General features: G+C 37.1%; 1 protein-coding gene across 1 annotated transcript in view; it reads right to left on the bottom strand.

Annotated features, from left to right (window-relative positions):
• Positions 1-27,082, bottom strand: part of LOC102789333 (ephrin type-A receptor 6-like) — a 175,485-nt gene that overhangs the window by 89,048 nt on the left and 59,355 nt on the right. Inside the window, exon 4 of the mRNA XM_006802383.3 lies at positions 2,426-2,581. Within this exon, the coding sequence (XP_006802446.1) occupies positions 2,426-2,581 (156 nt within the window). The remainder of the gene's footprint in view (positions 1-2,425; positions 2,582-27,082) is intronic.

Raw genomic sequence — 27,082 nt, 5'->3', positions numbered from 1 at the left:
CATTATGTGAGTAAACACAGCTCACAGATTGTAAAAGTAGATGTGGTGCACCAGCCTACTCCTCTTAGTTTGCAAGTTTGTCACTCCCACACAAGGCCCTTTTACGCTGTGTTTGTACTTGGAGTGGAGATACTGTTAAAAACTAATTAACAACAGTTGACAAACCATTGAACAAGGCACTAAATTACAACATTGTATACTGAGGAAGGTGTCTAGTTGTCTTTAGTAAGTGTAGTAGTAAAGATTTAACAATATGGTTTTTTGTTTTCGAGCAAATTAAACTTACCTTGTCAATGTAGTCAATAAATGCTGTAAATACAAATATGCCATTTGTTCATATGTTGGCATTTAAGAAGCTAGAGCTCATCACTTGTTTGATTAGCTCATGCTTATAGGACTTGGAAAGTGTAGGTAACTGCAGGTAAGAATACCATTCACTCCTAAGATAAGTTTTCAAGTAGTTGTCAGACAAATAAAAGACCCCAGACTGAAATGCTTTCAGGTTTAAATGTATATATTGAATCATCTGGGCCTAAATTTTGACATAAAAACATCAAAGGAAGAGCTGAAGCCTTTTTGAGGATTTCCCCTGCAAATATTGCATCCTGCAGGGCAATCTAAACTAACAGCATCTCCACAATGACTTGGCTTTGTCTTTCTGTAAAAGACAAATACACTCTTCCACCCTGGAGAGCTCTCAGACATGGCCCCCGTCTATCTCAGTGACAGTTAAATGGCTTTTTAATTAAAGGAGAATTAGTCCGGTTAAACTGTAATTTAATGCAAATATGAAGTCGTAATGACAGTCAGTGAATCATCAATGAAGACGAGGCAGCTGAACAAAAGCCATGTAATTCATCCAGAGACTCTCTAATGTTCCGTTTCACACCAGATAAGTCCTAAAGACGAGACTGGATTTACAGCCACAGCAAATTCTCTGAGAACACTGGAGTAATCCACCAGCTCTATAGACAAAGTAATAACTTACCAGACTGTCTGGCACAGACAAGTATAGAAATATTTAATGTGAATGTACAATGACTTGATTCAAGTTTAATCAGACAAAATGATAACATGACTATTTCTCTCTTTCTATTTATGATGATGGTGATTACAGCTGTCAGTTCTCCCATAAGTCTGATCACATCAAAAAGGTTGACTAACCTCACTGCAGTTATACATGCGGCTATTATGTCTAATGACTCATGTCCAAGGTAGGAGGTAATGCCTTTAGCCAGCTTGCTTTTGCACATCTTCAGCATGTTTTTAGCAGCTCACAATTGTGAAAAGTTTATTTTTTTAGTCATCTTATTATACTACATGAAATGAATCCACGCTATAGTGTTAGCACAATTCCAGCAACATGCAAAATATCCTGGGTTTGATTCTGCACAAGCTACAAACCCAGTAGTAGTGTTAGCCACAAGTCTGGGAGGGTTGTATCAGAAAGGGCATCAATGCCAAATCAAACACACTTAAAATACCTCTTTCTACTTCTTCTTCTTCTTTTTAAATTTACCATACAAAAGCTCTGTCTGTGTGTTTATTTCTTTGTCCAAGAACTCCCACTACACCGTCAGAAGTTGAGCAACTAAACATGGCACAGAAATTATGATGTCAGCATGTTTCCTAGCACCCACCTGACAATGGACTAAAATGAACCTTTATGAACTTACAGCACATCAATCATTATATTATTTTTATTTCACAAAATTAATACCTAATTTATATTCAGAAAGGATTAATTATACAAAACTTGGATTATGCATAATATATTATGATGCCATCATACTGCCTGGTAATCACCTAGCAACAAGCTCAAATTACCTGTACCTTTCTACCTAGAGTTTATGCACCTACCACACAATATGACAGCAACCAATCATTTTAATTTTATAACAATAACAACTCATTTATGCCCAAAAAAGCTGAACCATGCGTGCCTGGCAACCTCCTAGCAATGGGAGGAAATTAGTCTTTTTAGCAGTTTTTCAAATTAAGTATACTGTATGAACGTCAAGCACTGCTGTAGCATTATGTATATACTAGTCCTTGTAACATTACCCTGCCATTATCAGATTGTCTATAAACCAGGCTGCCCTTCAGTCACATGATGTAGTTTGTGCACCTGCACACATCCAAATTTCTCTGGTCACATCTTTTAGATAGTGGGTTGATTTTCATCACACCCACCTTTCTAGATGAATGACTAAAATGTGTTGTGCAGTAAAGTGAACTCATGTCTTTAACGTTATCATTGTTCTGTTAATAAATTCACTGGAATGCATTTTATATTTTCATTTCTAACTCATAAACATTTGTGCCATCTGCCTGTGAAGTTAAAGACGGAAGGTGTTAATCTGATTGTCGAAGCACACGCTGTGACGATCGTACTTAAAACCCTTTTTTTTTCTGGTGTACTCACGTGTACAAGCCATAGTTGGCGGATCTTTCTCAGCCCTGAAGAAGCCTTTCTCACAGCGGCAGATAGCAGATGCTTCTCCATAGCTGAAACTATGCGGAGGGCACTTTGAACATTTAATGTTTCCAGCATATGCCTTGTAGAAGCCTGGACGACATGCTGAGGATGACAGACACACAATGTGGCAGTCTGTAAGTGCATAGCCAGACCTTCATATAGACGTACAGGTAGAAATATTTCATGCAAACATCACATAGCTTGATAATATTATGCAAAGAAAGAGGCCCTGAAGGGAGACAATTTATGCTGCAATCCATCAGAAATTCAGACTTTAAATAGATTCATGAAACTCATGTTTTCTATTTAAACAGTGAAACAGGGAGACCATCTGCTTTGGGTTTAGGAATATTTGCTCAAAGTATTAAAAAGTATGATTTTTTTATTTTCCACAAAAACAAAGACAGAAAGAAACATTGAAATCATCTCTAACTCTGACAACACTTGTAATACAAAAATTCCCACCTTTTTGTTTCCTTTTCGGAATAACAAAAATGGATTAAAACCGAGGGTATTGATTATCAAAACATAACACCAACTTTAGTTTTATTGCCAGCATTTAATTCCCAATAAATAATTCAAGCTTAGGGAAAGGTGATGAAACAAAAGCCCTTCGAGGGGAAAATAGTCAGTTGTACCACCTGTCGCACAACTCACGGCTGTTTAGTTTTGAATTTCCAATGGCTTCAATCAAAACACAGAAATGTCTTGAAGCTAGAAAGGAACCACAGTTGTACTAAAACCAATATTAAGCATTGGCTTAATTTGTGAAGACACAACACAAGGGAGCAGTTTATCTCTGCAGTTTTAACATCTGGTGTCTTTGGTGAATTAAGGTCTTGCAAAATTGTCCTATTGTATTTCAAACCACAATCTCTTCTTAAACTTAAGTGCATCTGTTAAAACATGAATAAATGCACACACACACAAGTGAAAATGATCAAACTACATATTGACAGGTCAGCTCTGACTTCTGGTTTCATGTGGATCAAGAAGCTCAGTCCACTGGGTCAAAGTCCAGCGCGTGAGTCATGTCCATCACAGCCTTCTCCCTATATGGGCTTTGTTGGTCTTTATTCTAACTCATCTGACTTTCTAAGGCTTTTCTGAAAGACATAAGGATTTTTTTTTCCATTGCCAAATAAATACTGCTCCTTATACCACAGCAGACTAAACAAAACAAAGTGCAATGCAGCAAATCTACTGATAAATCTTTTACTCCATTTATCGTTGCCTTGAACAATTTTCAAAAGATTATGATGATTATAAGAAATCATGTCCAATAGGTCTTTTTTGACAGAAGACATTTTGACATGCCACTGTTACGGGGTTTAAATAGTGTGATTACTGAATACCTGAATTCCATTTAGCTGTTTCCTTTTGACGTATTGTTAATGCTGGCTCACTCTGACATTGTCAGGGCTTACTCAGAATTCAATAGAAAAGAGCCATAACTAAGTCGGCAGTGACATTAGTGTTTTTTCCTACCATGACAGTTCAAAATGTCTGATGCAGTGAAAAAGAAATATTTAGAATATCATAAACAGCAACTGAGCAGATGAATTGTGTGTTAATATTTTATAAGCCATTTATTTACACCAACAAGTAAAAACTTTTTAAAATGCAACACAGAACTGCACACTAGAGATATGTAAAAAAACAAAAAAACAAACAAACAAACTTTCCTCCCAAAGCTAAGCTTTATTGTGAGCCAAGGAGTCATTCACAGGAGGTCAGTGAGTGTGCCAAACATTCCTCGTATGAGGGAGGTAAAAAATACAAAAAACAGGCAAGAAGTGACACATGAGGAAACTAATGAAAAAACATCCAAACAAGAGGTACAGGAATGACTTGAAAGCTTAACTGCTGTGAGTAAAAAGCCAATCTGTTAAGGAACAAAGAGAAGGCTGGGTGGTGGGGGGTGTACATACTCACAGTGATGATTGATTGGATGATTGAACACAGGTGAGAATAATCGGAGCGGAGCAAGTAATCACAGGGGTGGGAAATGAACCAAAGTCTGTCAGGAAAACTCAACAGAGTGAAACGAACAGAGGTCTTTTCAAAATAAAATCACATTGTTTTGCATTATATTAAGCTCTTCTGGAAGCACTTAGAGTTAATTAAGCTACTTGCTGAAATTTTGTAGTTATGCTTGTAAAATTCAGGGAAAGACTTGAAGGATAGAAATAAAATATGGCTTGCATTTAGGGGCGGAGTAGTTTGGTATGTGTGTATGTATTAATAAAAAAAGGAACATATCTGTCAGATCAGACATGTGCTGTGCAGACATGGCTTAAAGCAGCGATTTGCTATACCTTTTCCTAAAACACAGTTGTTGTTGTAAAACGAATCTGCTCTAGTTATAATCCAGCACTAACTGCTGGACTTATTCCAGAAGCTCAAGAAAATTCTCATTTTCATGCTACAGGAGCGAGAAAACGGAATCTTTCATTTTCAAAATACATTTTCTAAAATAAATTGAAGGATTTAAAACCACCAGCACAGGTTAGATTGATAGTAAAGACCTTAAGTCTAAATAAATGTAGTAGTAAAAATTAAACAATACAGTTACTTCCCTTCTTTAATATTTAAAATCACAGGCAACTAGCTGAAATAGAAAGGCTTATGAGAATCTTAGCCCTAAGGGATTCACTAAAGCTTTCTTTTAATAGTAGTATTTCCAATCTCCAAAGCACTTCCATGTCAAAGAAACACACAAACTCTTGTCTGGAGAGACTTCCATTGCTGCTAGTTTTCACATTGATTTAACAAGGTAACATAACGTGAGCCATTTGAAAGGATTCACCTTGAAGCACTGAGAGCCTCTGTGTCTCTCCATTGCTGCTTGTGATAAATGGAGCTGTAGGGAGGGCAAGGAAATGCCTGAAACCACAACTGTGCTGATCAAACGGGGACAATTAGGACAGGGACAAAGAGGTTCACACACACACGGGGAACACAGCGCACACTGCCAGGGCTAATAGTAATGTTTTTAGTGTAGTCTCATTTTTGTTCAATGAAGGAGTATTTTCTTAAATTGAATTTATCCTTCCTTTCATTTGAAACATTTCCTTTTTTTATTCATCATCATTCCTCTTAGAGAATAAGAACAAAAGGTTTACATTTAGTTTAAAGCTGTTTTAGTCGAGCTATTCAAACTGTTATTCGTCTTCAAAACTCTATTTAATGTTGACACACACACACACACACACACACACACACACACACAGAAGCTATCTGTATGAATATGATAAGTGGCATCCCCTATGGCATACCAAGGCTGCCTTTATCATTAACCTCTGATACTGACATGTCCTTGAGTCAAAAACCGTCAGTCAACTCCCCCACCCTGCAAGACCCCGCTTTAGACTCTGTCAACCTAATGACGCCTCTCTACGACCTTCGCTGAACTGAGGGGATGTTCCTTTTCGAACCCCGCAGTTTCCTGCTGCAGTATGACCAGCCAGGCTCTTTGCCAAGGCCACAGTGGCACTGTACAGGGGTTGACCATGTGTCGCTCGAGGATGGACATGCCTGGTGGCCAGGACGTAAGCATTCATGTGTTGGGATGAACACGCATAAACACATGCAACAGCTGAAGTGGCAGGAGCAGCATGTCGAAGTCAACTGGACAGCTGGTCAAATGTGAAAAACATGTGAACATTTTGGCCGGAGAAAGAAAAGCTGCAGTATGTCCAGTGCCACTGCTGATCCATCCGTCAAGGACGCCCATTTCCACTTTATATAAAAGCATGAAAGTGTATATGTGATAGCACCAGTGCAGTAAACAGTAAACCTCTCATACTGCCCTCATGACATGCAACACACAGATTTTAAAAAAAGGCTTTAGACATAGTAGACATAATACTTTAGACATAATACTTTAGACTGCTGAATTTCTGGTAACTAGGTAGGAGAACTAAGACAAAATAGCAGCAGGGGAAGTAGACAGCTGAGCAAGACTGAGTGTGCATGTGTGTAATGTTTCTGTGTGTGTTACTAAAGGTCCAAAGGTTGTATAAATTCCACTATTTCACACTGAAAAAGAAAAAAAAAGAACACAAGTCTGGGTATTATTTTCTGGGAAGCACAACTAACTGTACTAACAAATGCATGTGCGCATCTGTGAATAACAGGTGCATATTACACAGTAAGAATGCAATTATATATTTTGATAATGGTACAGGTGATTTATAGCAATATTGTTGTCGCTACTATTTCAAATATTAAAAGTACAGTTAAAAATCAGTACAAAATAAATTAACATTGATTTTCAAAACTCATTTCTAAAGAATAAAGTTATGTTTAGACTATCAATGTGTCTCCTATAATCGTAATAACCCGACCTCCTGTCTAAAGTGTCTCAGGAGAGAACATAATGAAAATTTACATCTGCTCATTACATTGCGGTAAAATAGGGGTTTCATATAAGTTATTGATATTTGCTAAAACAGTGTCCAATACTAGTGTATGTATGGATCTGAATGTTGTGTATTGCAAATACTGTCCTATGATATAAGCCCATGTTAAATACATAAACGATATATTTGAAATCTCAGAGAAAGCACATTCAGATCTAGCAAATGAGAAACTTAGCAGACATTACACAAGTTTACTATTTTCCTATCTTAACACACATCCTTGTTGAGCTGACTTTGTTTTCTGTCAGAAAAATGTAAGTCCATGTCCTACCCATCTCAATACATGTCCATCTTTCAGACCCAGTGGAGTGGATTTCCCAATCTTGTAAAATATGTAATTATACGTGTAATGCCTTATATCTATGAATTATGTTTTACTTTTAATGTCTTATTAAGCTGATGCTTAAGCCAGAAATCTTCACCCCAAAATACTTCAGAAGAAAAAAACCAAACATGTTAAGATTTTCTTCCATTTGACCAAACAGTACACTTCAGAAGCAAGTAAATGATAGCTGAGCGGGGGAGTGTGAGAATAGGATGCTGCTGACCGACTGCCCTTTGGGTCTTCAAACTAATTCTAGACCTTCAGCCCAAGGTTAATGAGATCTGGAAGCCATCCACAACATCTTCATGCCCAAGGCTCAGAGCTCCAAATCTGGGCCCTGAGACACAGAGGCAGTAGATTGTTCGGTAAGTTCACTGGACCTCAGCAACACCAGAGCAACTGGCAGGCAGATCATATTTGAAGAGGACGCCTGTCTGTCTGCATCTGCCTGGCTGCCTCTCTTTATTGCTGGGATGTCTGCTCAGCATGCTTCTTTCATTAGTTAGAAAAACACATTTTCTAAGTAGTTTGTATTTTTTTTAAAGTAGTTGGAAATGTATTTATTGTTTATTGAGATACCTAAAATACTCCTGAACAAGATAAGTTCTGATAGATGGCTTATTTAACATGAGAACAGCCCTGTACAGTACTCCTGAATTACATCAGTGAGCATGGGCATGTAAAACATATAGGGCCGTCCCAAGGCCAAGCTTTGGACCATTTACTCTTACCCAAGTGTTTTTATTGTGTAATGCTAAACACACCTTTCACATAATTCAACGTTTCTTGTCCTTATAGCACATTTGATAGCTTAAGATGTTGTAGAAAGAGTTTCAGAAAATAAACGATTTTTAGAAAAAAATGGCAGTGAATTACAAACAAATAAATAAAAAGTAAATAAAACCATGTATTTCATCAGACCTTGAAATTCAGAGTATAGATTTGTACACTGCTACTTGTTTAATACTTATGTCCAGAACTGTTCTCCTTTAATTAAACATCAATATGAACCCTATAGCCGTCTGGACAAATGGAACACTGCCTGCATAGTCACTTGTCTTCGTTTCATTTAAAAAAGGAAACAATGCAGTTGTTGTTCAATGAGCAGTAAGATCTGAATTACTTTTGGAGCTGTTACACATTCAGTCATTTGGACATTTCGATTATTTGGAAAGGAAACAACTCTTATGCCAAATCATTAAAGTCATTCATTAAATTATGATTTCTGTAGTCGAACCTTGTAGTGAAACCTGTATTCAGCGGATCTAGTTCGTCATGTGTTTCTTAAATGAATAAAAGCAACAAATAAAAAGTAATCAAGTAAGTTTTTGGACATGGAGTGACTTTGTAATAATAGTATCTCAAAATTTGCTGTACTTGTTGAATTATTATCAATAATTGTAGTTAAAATTTATTGTATACATGTAAAAGTGGGCTATAGTTAAATGGAACAAGTCTGCCTTTGCCGAGCTCATATGAAGCCCGGCATCTAACTACACCCAACTGCCACACTAAAGAAAAATGCTATTTATGCAAGTTTTCATGTACATTTTATCTATTTGTTAATAGAAATAGGCTATGCAATATTGTTTTAGCAGGCTATATGTAGTGTTCACTTAGTTATGCTGAATTCATCAAATTTCACTTTATTTTAGGTGAAAATAATATTTATACTTAAAGTCTGCATGTGGTAATATTTAGTTGAAGATCTTAGGACAATTTGAGTGCTGCAACACTAAAGTCAGGTTTAGAGTCTTTGCAGTGTTCAGCCGATGGTGGTGGGTTCCTCTCCCGATGATCAGCGAAGAAGAACAATTCCAAGAGGAGCACAATTCTGCAGCATTTACTTGCAGAACCACATCAACAAATGTTGCAGAATAGTTCAGCTCTTGAAATCAAAGGCAGTGTGGTGAGGAGGCGATGCAAAGGATGAAAGATCATTGCGGAGATGATGGCGTTAAGTGAGATGCAGCTCATAACTTATTGCATATGAGGACAAAAAATGGAAGAAGAGCTCTATTTTCAGTTTCATCCCATAAAAAAATATTACTCCCCTCAGTGTTTGTTCTGCCAAAACTATGGAACGATAATAATAATATAAAAAAAGCTGTATTGCTTATTCTCTGCGCTGACAGAGTATGCATTTTGTCCACACATATCTACACTAGTGGAACAGTAGTGCCTGCTTCCCATTTTCCTTCTTCATACCAAATCATATTCCACTCCATCGGGAGAAAATTACAGTCATGCAATATGATAGTCATGCTCACTTCCAAACAAAACAAAAATGCCTGCCAGTAATACTGAGTTATATAGAGATGATACAGTACCATGATACAAGACTTCATGTCTGTGGGTGAGCATACTCCAGCTTGTGTTCTCACAGTACTTCTAGTTTTAACACAATATGTATTGCCTACTAACACTGCAGATGACAAAAAGTCACACCTCCAAAAAAAGCAGCAGCAGTGGCACTCTGAAACCCACGTCTAACAGTTTCACATGTAATCAAGAACAACACTCTCAAACACTATAATATGAAAAGCCCTCTTCTCAGTTTCAGTCTGTCTCTCTTATTAATCAGACTTACTCACTCTCTTCATTAGCTGAAGCAGTGAGTGTCATGATTTGTAGTTGAGGACTAGCAGGCCTCTCAAACACACCTTCGTTTAAGTGCTGAGAACACAGCACTTGATTATACTCTGTTTCGGACACAGACAGCTGGAGACACCATGGCGCAGTAGTAATATATTAAACTTCTCTGAAATCTGATGACTGGGGTGTTGATGTGTTTTAATGTAAAGTGTCCATGGCAGACATTAGGCGTCTGTGTGGACTGTCTGATGACTAAGGCCTTAATAAAGAAACAAAGAAAGCCTCTTAATCTAAAAGTATTTTGCATACGTAAAATTTGAAAATCCTTCTTTCTTCGATAATCATGATCATTAGTTATTATTGTTATCAATAGGTTGGCAGCTGCAACACTCAGACCAGGTACTAAAAATATGTGTAAGGATATAGTATGCATTTGTCAAGTACACATGATCTGAGTTTATATTTCTACCTATTTATGTGACATTTCAACATAGTGCTCAAATTATGATGACCTGTTTGCAAAATGCCATTTCAGCCAATTCTTGTTTTTAGGCCAGCTGCTGTCACTCCTTCTTCTTTTTTGTTGTTGCAATGAGGCAAAGGCCGGCTGTCAGTCATTCTCCACCCACCCACACAAAAAGCATCATTCGGTATTTTTTCATGTATTCTCTATAACGAGTGAATGTCACATTTTGCACATATATGGGCTTTAATTAATCACAAAATATAGAGATAGTTTCCTTTTTAAATATCAGGTAATAAAGGCAACAAGACAGAAAAAAAGCAATACAGTTAGCAGGAATAATTGCACCTAGTTATCCCTTTCTCTGACAGCACACAGGTAGATACAAATATACTGACAGATATTAGAAACTCTATCCACACTTCATTGCAAGTGCTTCTAATGCATCCCAGCTACCAAAAGGCAAGATGCAGGTACACTGAGAAACAGGCAGTCATTCAGATTCACAACTGTGGGCAATTTAGAATCACCAATTAATCGAAGCCTACTAATTGCATGTTTTTGGACTGTGGGAGGAAGCTTAAACCACCATGCCACCGTGCTGCTAAACTCTTATTAAGTCATAATGTACCCTTTATCAGTGCATTGCTGAAGTGCATTTCTAAGATAGATAAAGGCTAGAATGAAACACTTAGAGATGGAGAAAAGCTAATTATCAACCCCACAATGAGTTGAAGCAAACACAAAAAGGCAAGGGAGAAACAGGCAGACGGTGCTGGATGGACTCATTCTGGGGTTCCTATTCCTTATATATCTGTGATGTTATCAGTGACACTGATCTTTTTATGAACTTTACAGAGGTCAGCCTCACTGATCCCTTTATAGCAATGTTTATAGCAGCACAGACAGAGTGTTGTGCCAAATGAACTAACAGAGTAGTAAAGCTTTCAAAAGACATCCGTTAACGCTGAGTGAGAGCAGAGTTTCTCTCTAAATCGTATCTTAGAGGCAAAATGCTGACTGGAAGAGGCTTTGGGGTGAACCGTTAGGGCCTTGTTTTTACAACATTAATTGGACAAACGAGACACTGCTGTGACTTGGAGTGACACATCGGTGACTTGTATTAGAATATCTCTAATGCATGATCACAGCAGTAAGTCTTCTATTAGGCTTTCTGTCCTCCCAGTGGGTGTACACCACTGAGGGCACAACAAGTGCTCAACAAGTATGAGAAGTTTAAGGTTTACAATGGGATTTTTTTTTGATGGGTCTGCGATATTCTTGCTCTCTGTAAAATGAAAAGTCCTATTTGCCATGCCCGAAATTCTCTTTGACAAGAATAAAATGTGAGTTTGTTAGCAGATTTATGTGACATGTTATTATTATTCCCAGAAGAGCTGTAAACTTTTATTACTGGCCAACAGACTTACAGCATTATGATATTTAGAGGACACAAATAAAAAACAAAAACCCCCCAAAACCTGTATTTGTGTCCCTGCTTATTTTTCAGTAAAAGTATTCAATAACCTTATTACGATACGGTGCAAAACTCTGATTTCTTTATATTCTGCTTCCAGGTATCCTGTATTATTTAAACACGATCTTAATCAATAGTTCAAAAGTTAACTTTAACTTAGTCTTTTGTCTACACATAACAGGGAATTTAACAAATAATCAATTTCTTGTGCTATGTGTAATATGTCTGAAGGTCATGTCCTTAAGAAATAGGAAAAACATCCAACACAAGACCTGAAAGACACTAGACTGAAAATCAGTTGTAAAATACTTCTTTTTTTTTTTTCAAATGATCATCAATAACTACAGAGGCAATCAGGAGAGAAGCACAACAGTGACGGTGTACACGCAAGCACGATCTGATATCGTCGTGTTGGTGTTGTTCCCAGATCATCATGAAAATGTTGTTCCAGGTTCAACATTGCAAGTGACCAATCACATTATTGTGACGTTATTCTTTTGCGCACCAACCCATTCGTGCATTTATGAAATTCCAATGTTGCAAGGACAATATCAATTCTGCTTAGCGTTTATTAAAGGGTTAGGTGTGAGTAAGGGTTAGGGTTAGGGTTAGGGTCCGTTGATTGGCGGACAAAGGCGGTTTCTCGCAGCTTAAGTACAGTTTTTTGTTTTACGCCGGTTTTTCCCGAAGTCGCAAAAGTATGACATCACAACATTCTGATTGGTCACTTGCAATGTTGATCCTGGAACAACCTTTAGTATGATGATCTGGGAACAACACCAACACGAGGATATCAGATCGTGCGTACACGCAAACCCATAAAACACTGTAGAGGTTCTGTCATGGTTTTGGGGCTGCATTTCAGCCAGAAGTGGGGTTTTATCAAAACTGATGGAATCGTGAAAGCAAAAAAGTACCATCAGACTTAATACCATCTGGAAAGTATGTGATTGGCAGCAGCTTTATTTTTCAGCATGACAATGATCCTAAACACACTGCCAATGCAGTAAAAGCATACTTGGATAGAAAAACACACAATGGAACATCATCACATCACTGGCCTCTCCAAAGCCCAGACCTCAACATTATTGAAGCAGTGTGGGATCATCTTGACAAAGAACGGAACAAAAGGCAGCCAGTAAAAAATAAAAGTGGCCATAGCAAATAATGACTTTCAGGCTTTTTAAACTTGTACAATTGTTTTCACCTTATATAATAAACCCGTTTATGTCTGCGTGTTTCAATAAACTGGTGCATCTATTTACCAACATATAAAAAAATGAGGGGCGCCTTAAGACTTGTAAATGTACAATACTGTAGTTAACATTCACATATGATTGAGAAGGTTTTGCAGTATAAAACTTTTGCGCCACATAATCAATTAAATCATTCACAGGAAGAATTAGAAAACAGCAGACAGCAGATCATAGTTGTTCAGTTAACTGAAAGTCAACTGAACAACATTAATATTTGATTAACAAAAGTTGATTATTTTTGCCTACAAAACAAAGAAACGGTCTTGTATTTTGGAAATATTTACAGCTACTTCCTCTAACGCCCTCATTTTCATACCACTGTTTTCACTCTTAATTACTGTAATTTCATAAAAAAAAAGAGAGAATGAGTGTCACGTGAGTACGCGTGGAGGTCTAATGAATTTATTATAAGGTGTCATGAAGATTAGCATGACTTAGCCCCAAACTTCCTCGCTCCCTTCCTTCCGCATGATTGATGCTGATTGTGGCTTTAACACGCTGTTAAATCGACAGCAAATCCTCTTTAGCAGAGGTCGCATTAGCATAAAGGCCTTCTTGTGGAAAATAAACAACAGCAATGTCTTCTCAAAAACAGCACAAACAAAAGAGCGAGATAATGACATGGCAGTCCTTTAGTAACATCAACAACAACATAATGGAGCTGAAGCGAAATTAAAATGGATCAGTCAATTTAAATGCCTTTGGGGTTACTCTCCCTCTCTCCTTCTATCGCTTTTAGTTTTCCTTTAAAAATCTCACTCTAATAGCCACAGGATCCATTGTGTGTGCACAGGATATTTTACATGTACTGTATAATATAAACATATGCACACTTGCACTTTTTTCCTCTCTGTGATGGAGCTTTTGAGCTGTTTTATGGACATGTGGCACTTAAAGAGAAGTTGCTGTTGACAGATTTTTTTTTAACAAACTAAGAAAAAAAATATAACAAGAAAAACATCCTTTTAAGTTTTTGTCCAGAAACTTAAATGTTAGTGACATAACAGAAAGCATGTGTTGGCAGAAGGTTTTATAATTCTAAAACAGCTGCACTGATGTCGCCACATGCAGCGTAGACAGTCTTGCTATGGGTGCATTGTAATGATGAACAAAATTTACATTCTCCAAAATGACACTCGCATTGCCGAAACAAAAAGAGAAGTGGGGAAAAAGCATTGCCTGTCTAACAATTATCTCTGGTAGAGGAATTTTTTTCTTTGGCATCCTGGCGTGGGAAGACTTGGATTTAGTCGTGGAAATTAATGTTTGAGGACTCAGAGAATTATTTCGGGTTTTATGCAAAGCCGCAGTTACAGTTCATAACAATTATGGTAATGTGTCTATGAGACTGTGAGACATATTTTCAAAAGTTACTATTTTGGCTGAGTGTACAACTTTAGACTGACATGCATAAGCAGCAACGTGTAACACTATGTTAGGAGTTAGGGCCAATGCACAGCCCAGTGGTACGCTAAGTCTCTAGCTAGTATGCAGCAGGCTTTAAAGAAGGTAAACACAATGCTAATATGCACAAACCTGCAAACAAAAACAGTCATTGGGCTATATTGAGAATGCAGAAAGACAGTAACTAATACTTTTGATAACGGATTATTGGAAACTCTTTAAAATACAGTAAATAAAACTCATTAAGTCTCAGGGACAATAAAACACTTGGCGTTATGCTAGAGCTGCTCCTTGAAAGTCATGTGGAGCATCAATCCAAGAGCCTCAGTTCAACAAGGTTTTGAGATTCAAGATTCAAAGTGTTTATTGTCATGTGTCACAAGAAAAAAAAAATTCTCTGTGCAATGAAATTCTTTCTTTGCTGTCCACCCACAGATGCCAATTAATATATACAATAGAAACAGAACAGATAAATAAAAATAGTACAAATAAATAAATGAAGACAGAAAAGAAGACAAAATATTGAAGTGTGAAATAGAGATGCGTGCAAAAGGGCTATAGCTTAATATGCTGGCTTAATATGCAGGATGACCTGATGTGCAAAACAATTATTATTACTGTTCAAAAATAAGTCAGCTGTTCAGGAGTCTGATGGCAATGGGGAAGAAGAAGTTTAGCATGTGTTAATCCAAAAAACAACATATGCCGTTTAACTGATGAGAGCCGCTGAAATCTGAGGTGCAATTAAACGTTTTGATCTAAACTTTCCCCTTAAAAACCCTAGTTACTAACTAACTAAACTGTGTTTTAACATGCAGACATTTCATTTTAACAGCTGTCTTAATGTTGTGTCTAACGCCATTTAAGAAAAGGAAAAACAGGCACAGTTTATTCAGCGTTAGTCTCTCTCTCTTTCTTTCTTGCTCTCTCTTTTGTACTTCAGCTCATTGTAAAGATGGTTCAAATAATAAATATTACCAGGCTGGAATGAACATATAGCATTTTTTACTTTAAGAACCTTAAAGAAGTTTATATTCAGTCTACAAGAAGTGTGACTAAACAAGCAAGGTGAACTGCAAATTGGGAATTTCATGTCTTCAGTTGTATTGTACGTGCATTTACAAGCTGAAAAATTGAACTAAAAGAAACTGATTTTAATACAAATACATGTGTGCTTAATTCAACAAATTTATGTGGTAAAAATAAGGATACATACTTGCCTCGTTGTCAACTGTTGAATACAATTCTGCAACATTCTCGTTTGTTGGAAGCTCTGCTTTCAACAGTTAAAACGACTGAAGCAGTTGGATTGGATTAAAGTACAAGGTAATCATGTCTTTTATGCTATGTGTATTAAATAAAACACATGATAACTATTAGAATTGTCTTTCTTTAGAAGGAACTATTTAAGTGTGAGAGATCATAAAAAAGACCAACCACTCACTGTACACAACAGGTTTGTAATGATGCTACAGGAAAGCAAACACTACTTTAACCAAAATGTACGGTAGCTTTTGCAAGTAGTGTTGGTAACATATTAGTGTAACCAAATTACATTTTGTGGTAGCTCAGTAATGTAGCACATTTACTAATCACTATGATATTCACTTTAAGATCCTAATTATGCTCTTGTAGGTCATGGGCAGATAGAAATACTTTAGCATTTGTGCTAAAATCATCTAATTTTAGTTTTTGAGAGGAGGAAAATGTTGAAACAGTCTACAGTTTTTGTGTCGTTAGTATAAAAACCTATTATTTTATTGCATGGATGGACATGACCAAGTTGATAAAGTGCAACTGTGTCCAGTTTTGAAACAGCTAAATTTTGCTGCTAACATAAGACCAACTCTGCAGAAGCATCTGAAGCCTGAGGTTTGTATTGTTAACTTGTAATTATATGACAACACATTTCAAGCAATGTTGCAGAGTAACGCAAAAGTAATCTAATGTTTGGTATAATAAACTGCTTTCTTCAGAAAGTAAATAAGAAATGCAATGAAGTAAACAAACAAAACAAACTATGGTCTTGCTTTGCTTCATGGTTGAAATGCTTCAGTACTCTCTAAGCCTTTCTAGTCCAGTAGGAGTTTTTAACTTCAGAGGACTCGCTTGGCAAAGGACAAAAAGCACTCCAAGTGCAGTCATCTGGGATGACAGAGTGTGCCTTCATGGGACTAGCGGGAAGCATTTGCCAGTAATTAGGGAAGAATGAGCACAATTGGGGCACCAGCTTCTTTTGTTAATGATCTGAGGACAACACTCTCCCCACACACTGGCTGAAATTTACAAACACACACTTTAAAACTCACTTGTGTCACCAAAATTGTTTAACTTTGTCACAGATTGGATAGTGTAGCTGGTAGTAAGAACCAGTTTCACTAAGTAACATTTTAAGGAAGTATGTGTGTGTGTGTGTGTGTGTATTACTCCCACTGCTGCACAGTACCACCTTCCTTGCACTCAAGATAAACAGCATGCAGTACATTGCGTGTTCTATGAAAGAAAAAGATATGAACAGATAGAAATAGATTTTTTAATATTAAAAAATATCAAAGTTAAAATGTGAATGTGTGCTTAGCTCAAAAGATGTTTAGGGCTTTCAGCCTTGGTCTCGATTTTTATGCTACATGGCAAATTTGGGGATCATTCCACTTTTCCTCTAACTGCCTCCCATCTGCAGTAAATGAGGGAATGCAAGCTCAGAAAATAGGGGGCCTGCATGCAAAACAGTCAGAAATAAATATGCGATTGAACAGCTTTGGGCACATGCTTGTAGTGAGGGTTTGTTTTCTGAAAGATTAAAAAAAAGCAAATGTATCCTGTCTTGTGTAGACCTTTAGCAAAATTGATCCACGATTTATCCAGAAAGTCCTGTTTCTTTGAAGTAGGGTTATATAAAGGAGACCGAGTTCCTTCAAATTGTCCTATTCTTAACAGCGTCAGTGGATTTATATTTTTGCCCTGGAAGTAAAGACCTGTCTAAAAATCAATATCAATTTGAAACCATTTTCAGAATATTTCTACCATTTTCATTTGTACTCAAACAATTCTTTTGGACAGGAAACACAAGTTATAGTGTACTATCCCCAGTAATATTATATGATTTATAACCTTACATACATGCTTCAGAGTGTGCTTGTCTTTGTCAATTTATGTTTCGTTTAGAAATGTTTCATGTTGACAGCCGAACATGTTTTAAGGCTCAGTTAACTTTCATACAATGAAACATGAAATGGCTGCTGAACTTTAACTCCCTTGTGCTGTGTTTAATTTTCAAATGATTATCACCATACACTGGTGAGACCTCTGAGACTGGGGAGTGCTGATGGCTGTGTTACATACTCTGGTTAGAGTATGTAACACGATGTACTACCTGGTGTCTTTCTGCTGAGCTTTCCAGGATCATGCACAGCTAATAGTCTGAGCAGGGTGAGCAGGGTTACATTAAATATTAGATCGCATTAGATTAAACTAGGTTTTTGTATATTTCACCCCAACAGCTATTATAACATTATGGGAATATTTAAAAGATACCTCAAAATGTTCAACTTTGCTTAATAGTTGTTAATTCTATTGTGTTATCTGCCTTTTAAGAAAATAACTACATTGTAATAAATTTATACAGTTTGTGTCAATGTAAAATGAATTTTTATTGATGTTTTCAATATTTTTAAAGCTTAAATTAAAAATTAAATAAAATCATTCACATTTAAAGAAATCCCCATAAAAAAGCTCTTAAAAACAGATAATGTACTTTTTTTAGTCTTTCACGTGGACGTCCCTTTTAAAAGTCATCCCTCGTGATGGACATCCTCTGACCTAACATTGGTATGAGTTGTGTCTTAATTACTGCAACAATACTAAGTCCAACATCTAAATGGTATTAGAGAATAATTCACTATAAGTATTCCTCTGCTTACTGCAAGTGGTAAAAAAAAAAAAAAAAGTTACCTGTGGGCAGCACAGTACTTGTGCCATTGCGTAATGATAACCCATCAGTTGTCTGCACTGCTTCACGGCTGTGTTATTTATTTGTTCTAGTGCTTCTTATCACTGTGTGCCATGTCTATATGTTAATGCAAACTACAGCAAAAGGCTTTGTGGTCCGACCTACATTTTGTGTTTATCTAATGCAATGCCAACACGGGAGAGAAAGATAATATAAAATATGTGAATTTAAGTTGTTATTTAATGTTTTTGTTCTGTTTATGTTTTTTGTTAAACCGTGCGTGCTTTCCTAATCAATCTCATGTAAATATATAGCTCTTGAAGGAATGCAACTCTAAACCAGGTTTACTATAACTTTAATAAAACCCAAGCTTCCTTGTTTGGATGTGTCGTGTTTTGATAAACATCCAGTACTGTCTCTCTATCCAATACAAGAGGAATAGCAGCTGGTCTGTCATGCAAAGTCTTCAAAAAAGCAGCAGAAGCATGCCTTTAACTACTTTGATCTGGCGCAGTGTGATGGCATGTAGTGCTGGCAGGCAACAACTCATCATAACTAAAGCAACTTTTACACCAAAGCTTGCTTGTGTCTAGTAAAATCCCTGCCATACATAAATTAGAAAATCAAAGCAAAACTGATATGCAGCCCAGAATGGTCAGCCTTATGGTACATTGAATAGTCTCTCTGTGTTTTGTAAATCATTTTGCTTGTTACCATGATAGACTCACCATGTATTCGCTGTGCTGGAAGGAGATCACAAATTTTTTTTAGTTGTACTCGGTTTTCTGTATGTTGCAAATTACAGATCAAACTCTGTGCCTATCCTGTAATGATAATAATGGCATTAATGCTGATAATATTAAACCATGTAACATGGTATCAGAGGTCACCCACAGTCACTGGATAATACTTCAGTTTAATTAAAAACTCTCATTTATGGACATACAATCCCAACTGCAAACACTCCTACACACACACACTTCAACACACAAATGAACTGGGAGTATATCCTTTTCAGATTCCTCAGGTTCCATATTCCTGATCTATAGAGTGTAATAGTGTTTAATAAGGCTGACATTATGCTGGGATAATCCCACTCTCTCATGCAGCGACACATACCCAATTCCATTTCCACCGCCTCAGCTGTTTTCTCTTCGCTCCAAAAGCTCATTTCTAGAAAAGAAGGTTGGGGCAGAAAACCAGGCCTCAAATATCAATTACCACTGATGGTGTAGACGGAAAAAACGCTGATGGATGCTACATTTCCTCAAATCCTGTGCTATTCTTTTCATTTGAGTTAATATGTTTTTTTTATTAAAGACCAATAACAGCATATGATGAGGAAAAATTAATACCGACTGTCCCAATATGAGGCATAGCAGTGGGAAAAATGCAGCTGCTTCAAAAGTGCATAGACTTGAGTGTCTGTGTGAGTGTGTGTGTTTAAAAATGTTATACTCGGACTAACACATACAGGTAAGATCGGGTCAGATTATTAGTAACAAAACAAAGTTTCACTTAACTTAGGTGAGCTGTTACTTTCCTGCATCCAATAAATATACCAGCACTTCAAAGTGGTGCAATAAGAAGTGCTGACATATTAAATTGTGGGTAAAAATATACAAATTTATTATATGTTTTATTACATTTATTATTATTATTATAACAATACAAAACGTTCTATAAACATTTTTCAAAATACTTACTGCAACAAAAAAAGAAAAAGAAAGATTTTATTTTCACATCCTGTGTATTTACACAAAACATGAAAAGATTTGATCCCTTTTTTAATTATAGACCATTGATATTGTTTATTTATTCAGTGGACTCAAACTAGGGTCATGAAAAAGCAAAAGATACCTGGACTTTTCCAGGTAATAATCACGACTATTTTCAGGAATTAATCCATACATTCTCTTCCACTTATCCTTATCAAGGTTGCCAGGGGGGGTCCAAGAGGCAGGGTATGCCAGTCTGTCGCAGGAAAATCCAACCCTGCTAACTGTTTACAGTTAACATTGTGCTGCCTAGCATACTGTAATACTGAACAATACACTGACACATCACAGATTTCCACTTACTATGCAGATCTGCCTATCACAAGGGATTCACTTATGATGTCTAACTCTACAAAGACAAGTGAATGTAGAATGCCTTTACAGTTGTATATATAGAAATTGGCTAACAGACAGTTGATTTGAAATAGCCTCAAATGTGTCTTATTCATTCTTACTTTTTTCTCATTGTTGACAGTCACCTTTAAAATGTTATAATTGAATAACATTTTTTAAATATAATTGTAAAAAATTATCAGGGCCAGGCCACCCAGGGACCAGAACCAACCGATTTCCAGTGTTCTTAGCTCGGACCAGTGACCTGTCAGTCAGCTGGTATTACATGCACAACAGGAGTAAAATGACACAGGCAAATTGTCATGTGCACACTCCCAGCCACATGCTTACATGTTGTCAGCATGGAGGCCCCTCACTGTAGGTAAAAACCGCAGAGGGAGCACTATGAAAATATTCATATCAACAAACTTATTAGACAGGTAAACCGTCCTCAGTCAGCTGAATGTGGACAGTTTAATGAAGCTAACAAAAGCAAAAGAGCTAAAGGTAAAGCGATCTAGAGTTAAGAGCAAAGAATGGATCCAACCCCCTTAGATCAAAGCAAAGGATCAAAAGAATCATGAGAGGAGTGAAAAAGAGAAAAGAGTTGACGTCATGTCATCTGGTGAAATTATAAACATACCAGATAATGACGTGAGTGTGCCTGACATTCGTTTTATTAGATGGATCTGTTGCATCTACTTTGTTTCTGTAACTTACTGCAGGAAATTTGGCAGATGTTCAATAATTTATTTTATTGTGAAAGTTTTTAATTGAAAAGCTGTTTTTTTTTCTTCAAAAAAAGTTATAGCTCTTAGAAAGAAAACCAAAATTTGAAAAAAATCAGAATTAGCCAAGAAAATTAAAATTGGCGCACTTCTTGCGATTATACAGGTTGCCCTGGCCTGTAGACACAGTCACTATCTCTGTGGCTCTTTTTTCATATAAAACAAATGGAAAGAGATAAGGTGTGTATGAATTAATCACATCTTACTGTATTACTTCCAATACTCTCAGCATCTCGCTGAAGAGTCAGCGCACAGCGCGGGCTTTTACAAATCACACTGTTGTCCCCAGTTTGCGTAATTAGTTTAGTGTTATTGCATTCGCATGGAACAGAGGGTGTAAAATGTGTTATTGCTTTTTAACTGAACACAGTGGGTAAACTAATGTGCTCAACATGATCAATAAATCATATCTGAACACATCAACTCCCTGCCAACTGGAAAATGAAGCAGTGGCTGAACCTCTGCTTGCATATGAAACAAAAGAGGTTTGTGTGTGTGTGTGTGTGACATACGTACACCTTATTAAATTAATTCTGTATAATGTTTGTGCATGTATATCTGTACATGCACAAACATGCCTTAAATCAAAACCTCAAATCTTTCTCCACTAAGTTCACTTAAACCAGTGGTTCCCAAACTTTTTTTGCTGGGCCCCCCCCTTAGTTTTACAAGAAAAATGCCCCCCCCCCCCCCCCCCCCCCCGTTCTGAATGGACCGACTTGCAGCGTAAGTGAGTAATTGAAGTAATTTGTGGCAGGAGGAATGGGGTTTGTCAGTAAAATACACAGATTAATCCAGTTTCTGATGAATAACTGAATAACGTTGAGCTTGAACTGCAGGTATGTGACATTATCCTGATTGACAGCTAACATTTAACTTTGCAAAGCTTGTCCTGTGTGCATGGTGCTATAATAAATAGTAAACCTGAGGAGTAAACAACAAATTGGCACTGCGTAAAGAATATATGCACAGAATAGAGTGTGTGTTGCTCTTATAACAAAACAAAAATGCCAAAAATTGAGCCCCGGGAGCATAGCCGTTGATAAAATAACAAGTCATTTATAAATCATATTACCATCGCTGTAATGTCATCAGCTGAATAGTTACAACAGATAGAATTCAAAACAACTTCTCCTTCAATAGTGATAAGTTTACATACAGTTTGAGTTTAGGATGAGCTACAGTCAGTGAATGAGCTGCTGAACACTCTGACACACAGATGGGCTCAGCCTGCAGCTTACTGAACAGGCTGTAGCTAGTAGGGGGCCCCTTTAAGGAGGTTTCCTTCTGAGATGTCATTGCAAATACTGCACTGGTTGTTTAAGAAGGAGGGGGCTATGGTCACTGTGGTTGCCACATTTTGAGAAACTGCTGTGGAGGAAAGTTTATCAGCTCTCAGGGGTCCCCTAATGGCCTGGGGCCCCATGCAGTTGCCTATCTTTCCTGTTCACAGGCTGCATGTCTGACTGTTGAGAAAGTCTAACAGAAGACAACTTGCAGCCAAAATATGAGGACAGCTCTCTTGGGTTCCCAGCAATAGACCCACCAAGTGCGAGTTGTTGAGAGAATTGACAGAAAGAACAACACACACACAGTCATACAGAGACCTTCATTTATAAGAGGTCATAAAAATAATACTTGTTTAATGCAGCATTGCACCTGATCTTCAGAGCCTCAGGTTTATCTGCCTTAACAATCTTCGCATTGCTTGTCCCATGCTTCTTTCCTCTGACACTGTGGATAGCAAAGGCAGTTGGTCCACTTTGTAAAAGCCTCCTGCAGCTCCCTAATCATGTTGACCGCTGGCTACCAAATTAAAGCTGTCACTCCCGCTGCTGGACGCTGTTGGTCTAAGCAATGTGGCTTCCAGTGGATAAATAGATCCACCACAAGGGGCCTTTCCTATCATTTTCTGTTACACAGATATTGCCGTCATGTGAAGACCTTGTGAATTTAATTTTAGGTGGATTGACTTGTTTTGTCTTCTAATCAAGCAGTGGTGTAAAATCTGGTTACAGATGTGTGATAAAATTTGTGTTAGTGTGATTTTACTGCTTGTTAGCGGGTTAACAGACTCTATTAATAGCTTTAAACTATGAGATTTTGTTTCATGAACAGAGAGGTACACACAATTCTCTTGTTGGGCTTTGCAGTAATTTGCATAGTTAAGTACTGCAGCATGACTAGTAATATGCTCTAGAATATATTTATTGAATACATTTGGATAATATTACAAGTCAGTTTCGTGATATCTGAGAGAAAATAAGCTGTTCTGGGAGTAAGAATCAAGTATCATGTTAATTTCTAATGTATTAGAGGTTTCCACTTTGCTTCCGTGCTTCTTCAATGAGCTCGACTCCAGAGAAGGCAAAGGTGTTTCTGTTTTATAACGCAGTTCAATATGAAGGTTTATTGCAGTACAATTATTACTCCATCCTTTGAATCTTGAATCTTATTTAACACAGATGGCAAAATCTTTTATGTCTTTGACATTTTTATTGAGATGTTATTCTTAAATTGCTGAAGACTTTTACCCATGCAGTCCTTCACACACAGTAAACCTCTCCACATATTCACTACAGAAAACTCAACCTCCCTAGAATGCTGCTTTTACATCTAATTGTGTTACTCATTAAACAAATTAGTTGAGAGATAATAATTCCCAAATCATTCTACACTCCCTACCCTTGGAAGGTGTTTTTTCGCAAATATGGTTTTTTTTTTCATTCACATTTTTGCAGCATAGCAGTTTTTGAAGAACAGGGTTGTAAAATCTGCACATGTACAGCTTGTTATTGTGTTCTGTCATTGCCTACTTTTTGTCACAAAATTTCAGTTTTATATGCACGAGCACATTTGCAACATACTTGATCTGGTCCCTAAAAAATGTGCACACACTTTTGCTCTAGCACAGTATACCACAAGCACACGACAGTTCCTTGGTGGCAGCAATGTCAGTAGTATATTATCGTAAAACACATTACAGTACATTACGGCAGTGTGTGCCACCATAATATTGTGGTTCATGTTTTAGTACAGGTACTATAAAACAGGGCTTCACACTATGACACTGGTATTAGTCACTTACCTTCAAGTGGCTATGAAAAGCCTAACCCCATACAATGTAAAACTAATGTTATGAAGTGGTGAAGCAACTTTTGAGTTCAAAGCCTACATATGTAAAAGAGAATACTCCCTTTTGTTATGCTTTCCTTTTTCAAAGACTTTCAACATAGTGGACAGAGGACATAGGGTATCCCATAATAGATCTTACATGAACATTACCATATTTACCATTACCATGACCTTGTAATGACATGTCCAAATATTGGTTATTTAGCCTAAATAACTCATGTTGGAAATGTCATGTAAAACATACTAAATAAAGAAAGAAAAAAGTGAAAGACAAATATGAGGTTAGATATCACAAAGGACCTTGAATAACATAGATCATTGTGGCGTTAGACCATCTTAGCCATCACAAGCTTAACACTTTATTTATATCGTTTTGTCACTATAGCTCAAAGTACATAAATGAAGTGATCCAAGAATAAAATATAAGTTTTTCTCATTTTCAAATGATTTCTTAGTATATTTAGTATAACTTGAGCCTCACCCTGCAGTACACTGCTTTCTATGCACTTTGAGTTTAGTGCATTTGCCATAATGCAGCTGTGATGCAGCTTAAAGCTTGCATAATAAAGTTGAATACAACCAAAAGGCTCTAGGGCTAGGTACTCCCTGAAGCAGACGTACATTATATCAAAATAAGCATATTGAAATCATTTTAAAAATTGTTGAATGTGCAGCTCTCAAACAAGTTCAGTGAGCCAAAAAGCTCCCTTGAGTCATCTCCTGTCTTTGCTAAATAATAAAAAATAAACAGCAAGCGTGAGAGAGGAAAAACCTGAATCTTCCATGATAAAGAACTGAAACTCTTCTTTAAATCACAGCATAATTATTGGCATAGCTACACCTCTAAATAAAATGCAAATATACAACAACATGGTTCAGTAAAGAGATTTAATTAAGTACATTTCCCTTGCAATTAAACCCCAGTGGAGTCCTCCAGCAGTTCAAACATATTAGAAAAATGCAGTGTGTCAAAAGATGATGCTGCAACCCATTAGCTTATCCACAGGCACATAAGGGGAGAAGAGTGAATATTGGGTAGGAATTCATTTCTGTTTCAAGGGGCATTTTGGCTGTAACTGTGTCTCTCTCTGTGTGTGTGTGTGTTTCTGTTTACTGTGTGTGTGTGTGTGCATGTTTTTAGGAACTACCCCCTCAGTTTGGATGCAATCAGAAAAACCCCCAGCATGGAGGGAACAACAGGTAAATTTGCAAATACAGATGTACACAGTCACAGTTTAACATTTGAACATACTTTCTACCCTATATGCACCACCCACACATAGACACCTGGTACTACAGCAGAGTTAAAAGGAAAAAAAACCCCTCCCAGGCTATCTTCTCTCCCGTCTTCCTGGTAAAACATTTCTTAATGGCAGAGCGGGGGAGAGGAAGGATTTTAATTAGTTAGCAGAGGAGGCTTCATTAAATCTCTCCGTTGGCCTCTTCTGTCCTGCCAGGCGATGTCCTGATGCAAAACTCTCACCGCTATTAGGTAAGATTATATAGTGACAAGGGAAAATCAGAAGAATCTTTTACTCAGCTTGAAACTGCTGATGGTTTGCCAATTTTATGACAGCATGAATCGTTGGACAGTCAGTGCTCGCAGTACAAAAGATGCTTTCTTTCTTGATTCTTGGTTTTTCTTTTGTGCAATCATAACAAACCCCCCCCCTGATTTTTAAATTACCTGAATGTTGTTTCAGACCTCTACTGAACTTCATAGAACTTATAAATTAATTATAATTTGGGGTATCTGTGATGCATGTGTGAAAGTACAAACTATTGTTTTAATTGTTATGATGCTAACGACATAACCAGCATCAGTTGATGTCTTACAATGGGATTTGTGGTATTTGTCCTAGTAATATATTTATTTATGATAGACAGTTAGTATATTTACTGTACACTGTATTAACACTAGTCAGTTTAACCCTCAACTTACTGACCTTTAACATAACATGGACTACTGAATAGGGTCCAAGGAAGTCCCTAGGATCAGTTGCTGCAATAACAACAACAACAACAACAACAACAATAATAATAATAACAATAACAATAACAACAACAACAACAATAATAATAACAACAATAACAACAACAATAATAATAATAATCAAATCATTATTTTTGTCATCTGCAGCTCACCACCATAGGTGAAGTTAGGGAAGACTGACCATTTTCAGTCCAAGCACTCTTTTCACCACAATAGACCACTACAACATCCATATTACAGCAGATGCTGCACTAGTCTGTCTCTCAGTCTTCAACTCCACTCTATCCTCACTTGTGAACAAGAGATAAATAAACTCTTCCACCTGGGGCAGCATCTTGTTCCTGACCTGGCGTGGGCACTCCACCCTTTTCTGGCTGAGAACCATGGCCTCAGTCTTAAAGGAGCTAATTCACATTCCCAGCACTTCACATTCACATTCATTGCAAGCTGCGGGTCACCGCCAGATAAATCCACTAAAACAACATCATCTGCGAAAAGCAGAGACAAGACCCCGAGATCACCGAGACCAACACCCTCCACCCCTTGGCAGTGCTTAAAAATTCTATCCATAAATTTCATGAGGAGTATCTTGGACAAAGGGTACCTCTGGTGGAGACCAGAATAGAAGAGCCATGCAAGTCAAGCTTACTACGGACAAGAAACTACTAAAAACAACTAAAGCT

The sequence above is a fragment of the Neolamprologus brichardi genome, chromosome 16, assembly GCF_056152115.1.
Source record: "Neolamprologus brichardi isolate AB-2024 chromosome 16, ASM5615211v1, whole genome shotgun sequence".
In the NCBI taxonomy this organism is placed as follows: Eukaryota; Metazoa; Chordata; class Actinopteri; order Cichliformes; family Cichlidae; genus Neolamprologus; species Neolamprologus brichardi.
This window is presented reverse-complemented; position numbering and strand designations above follow the sequence as displayed.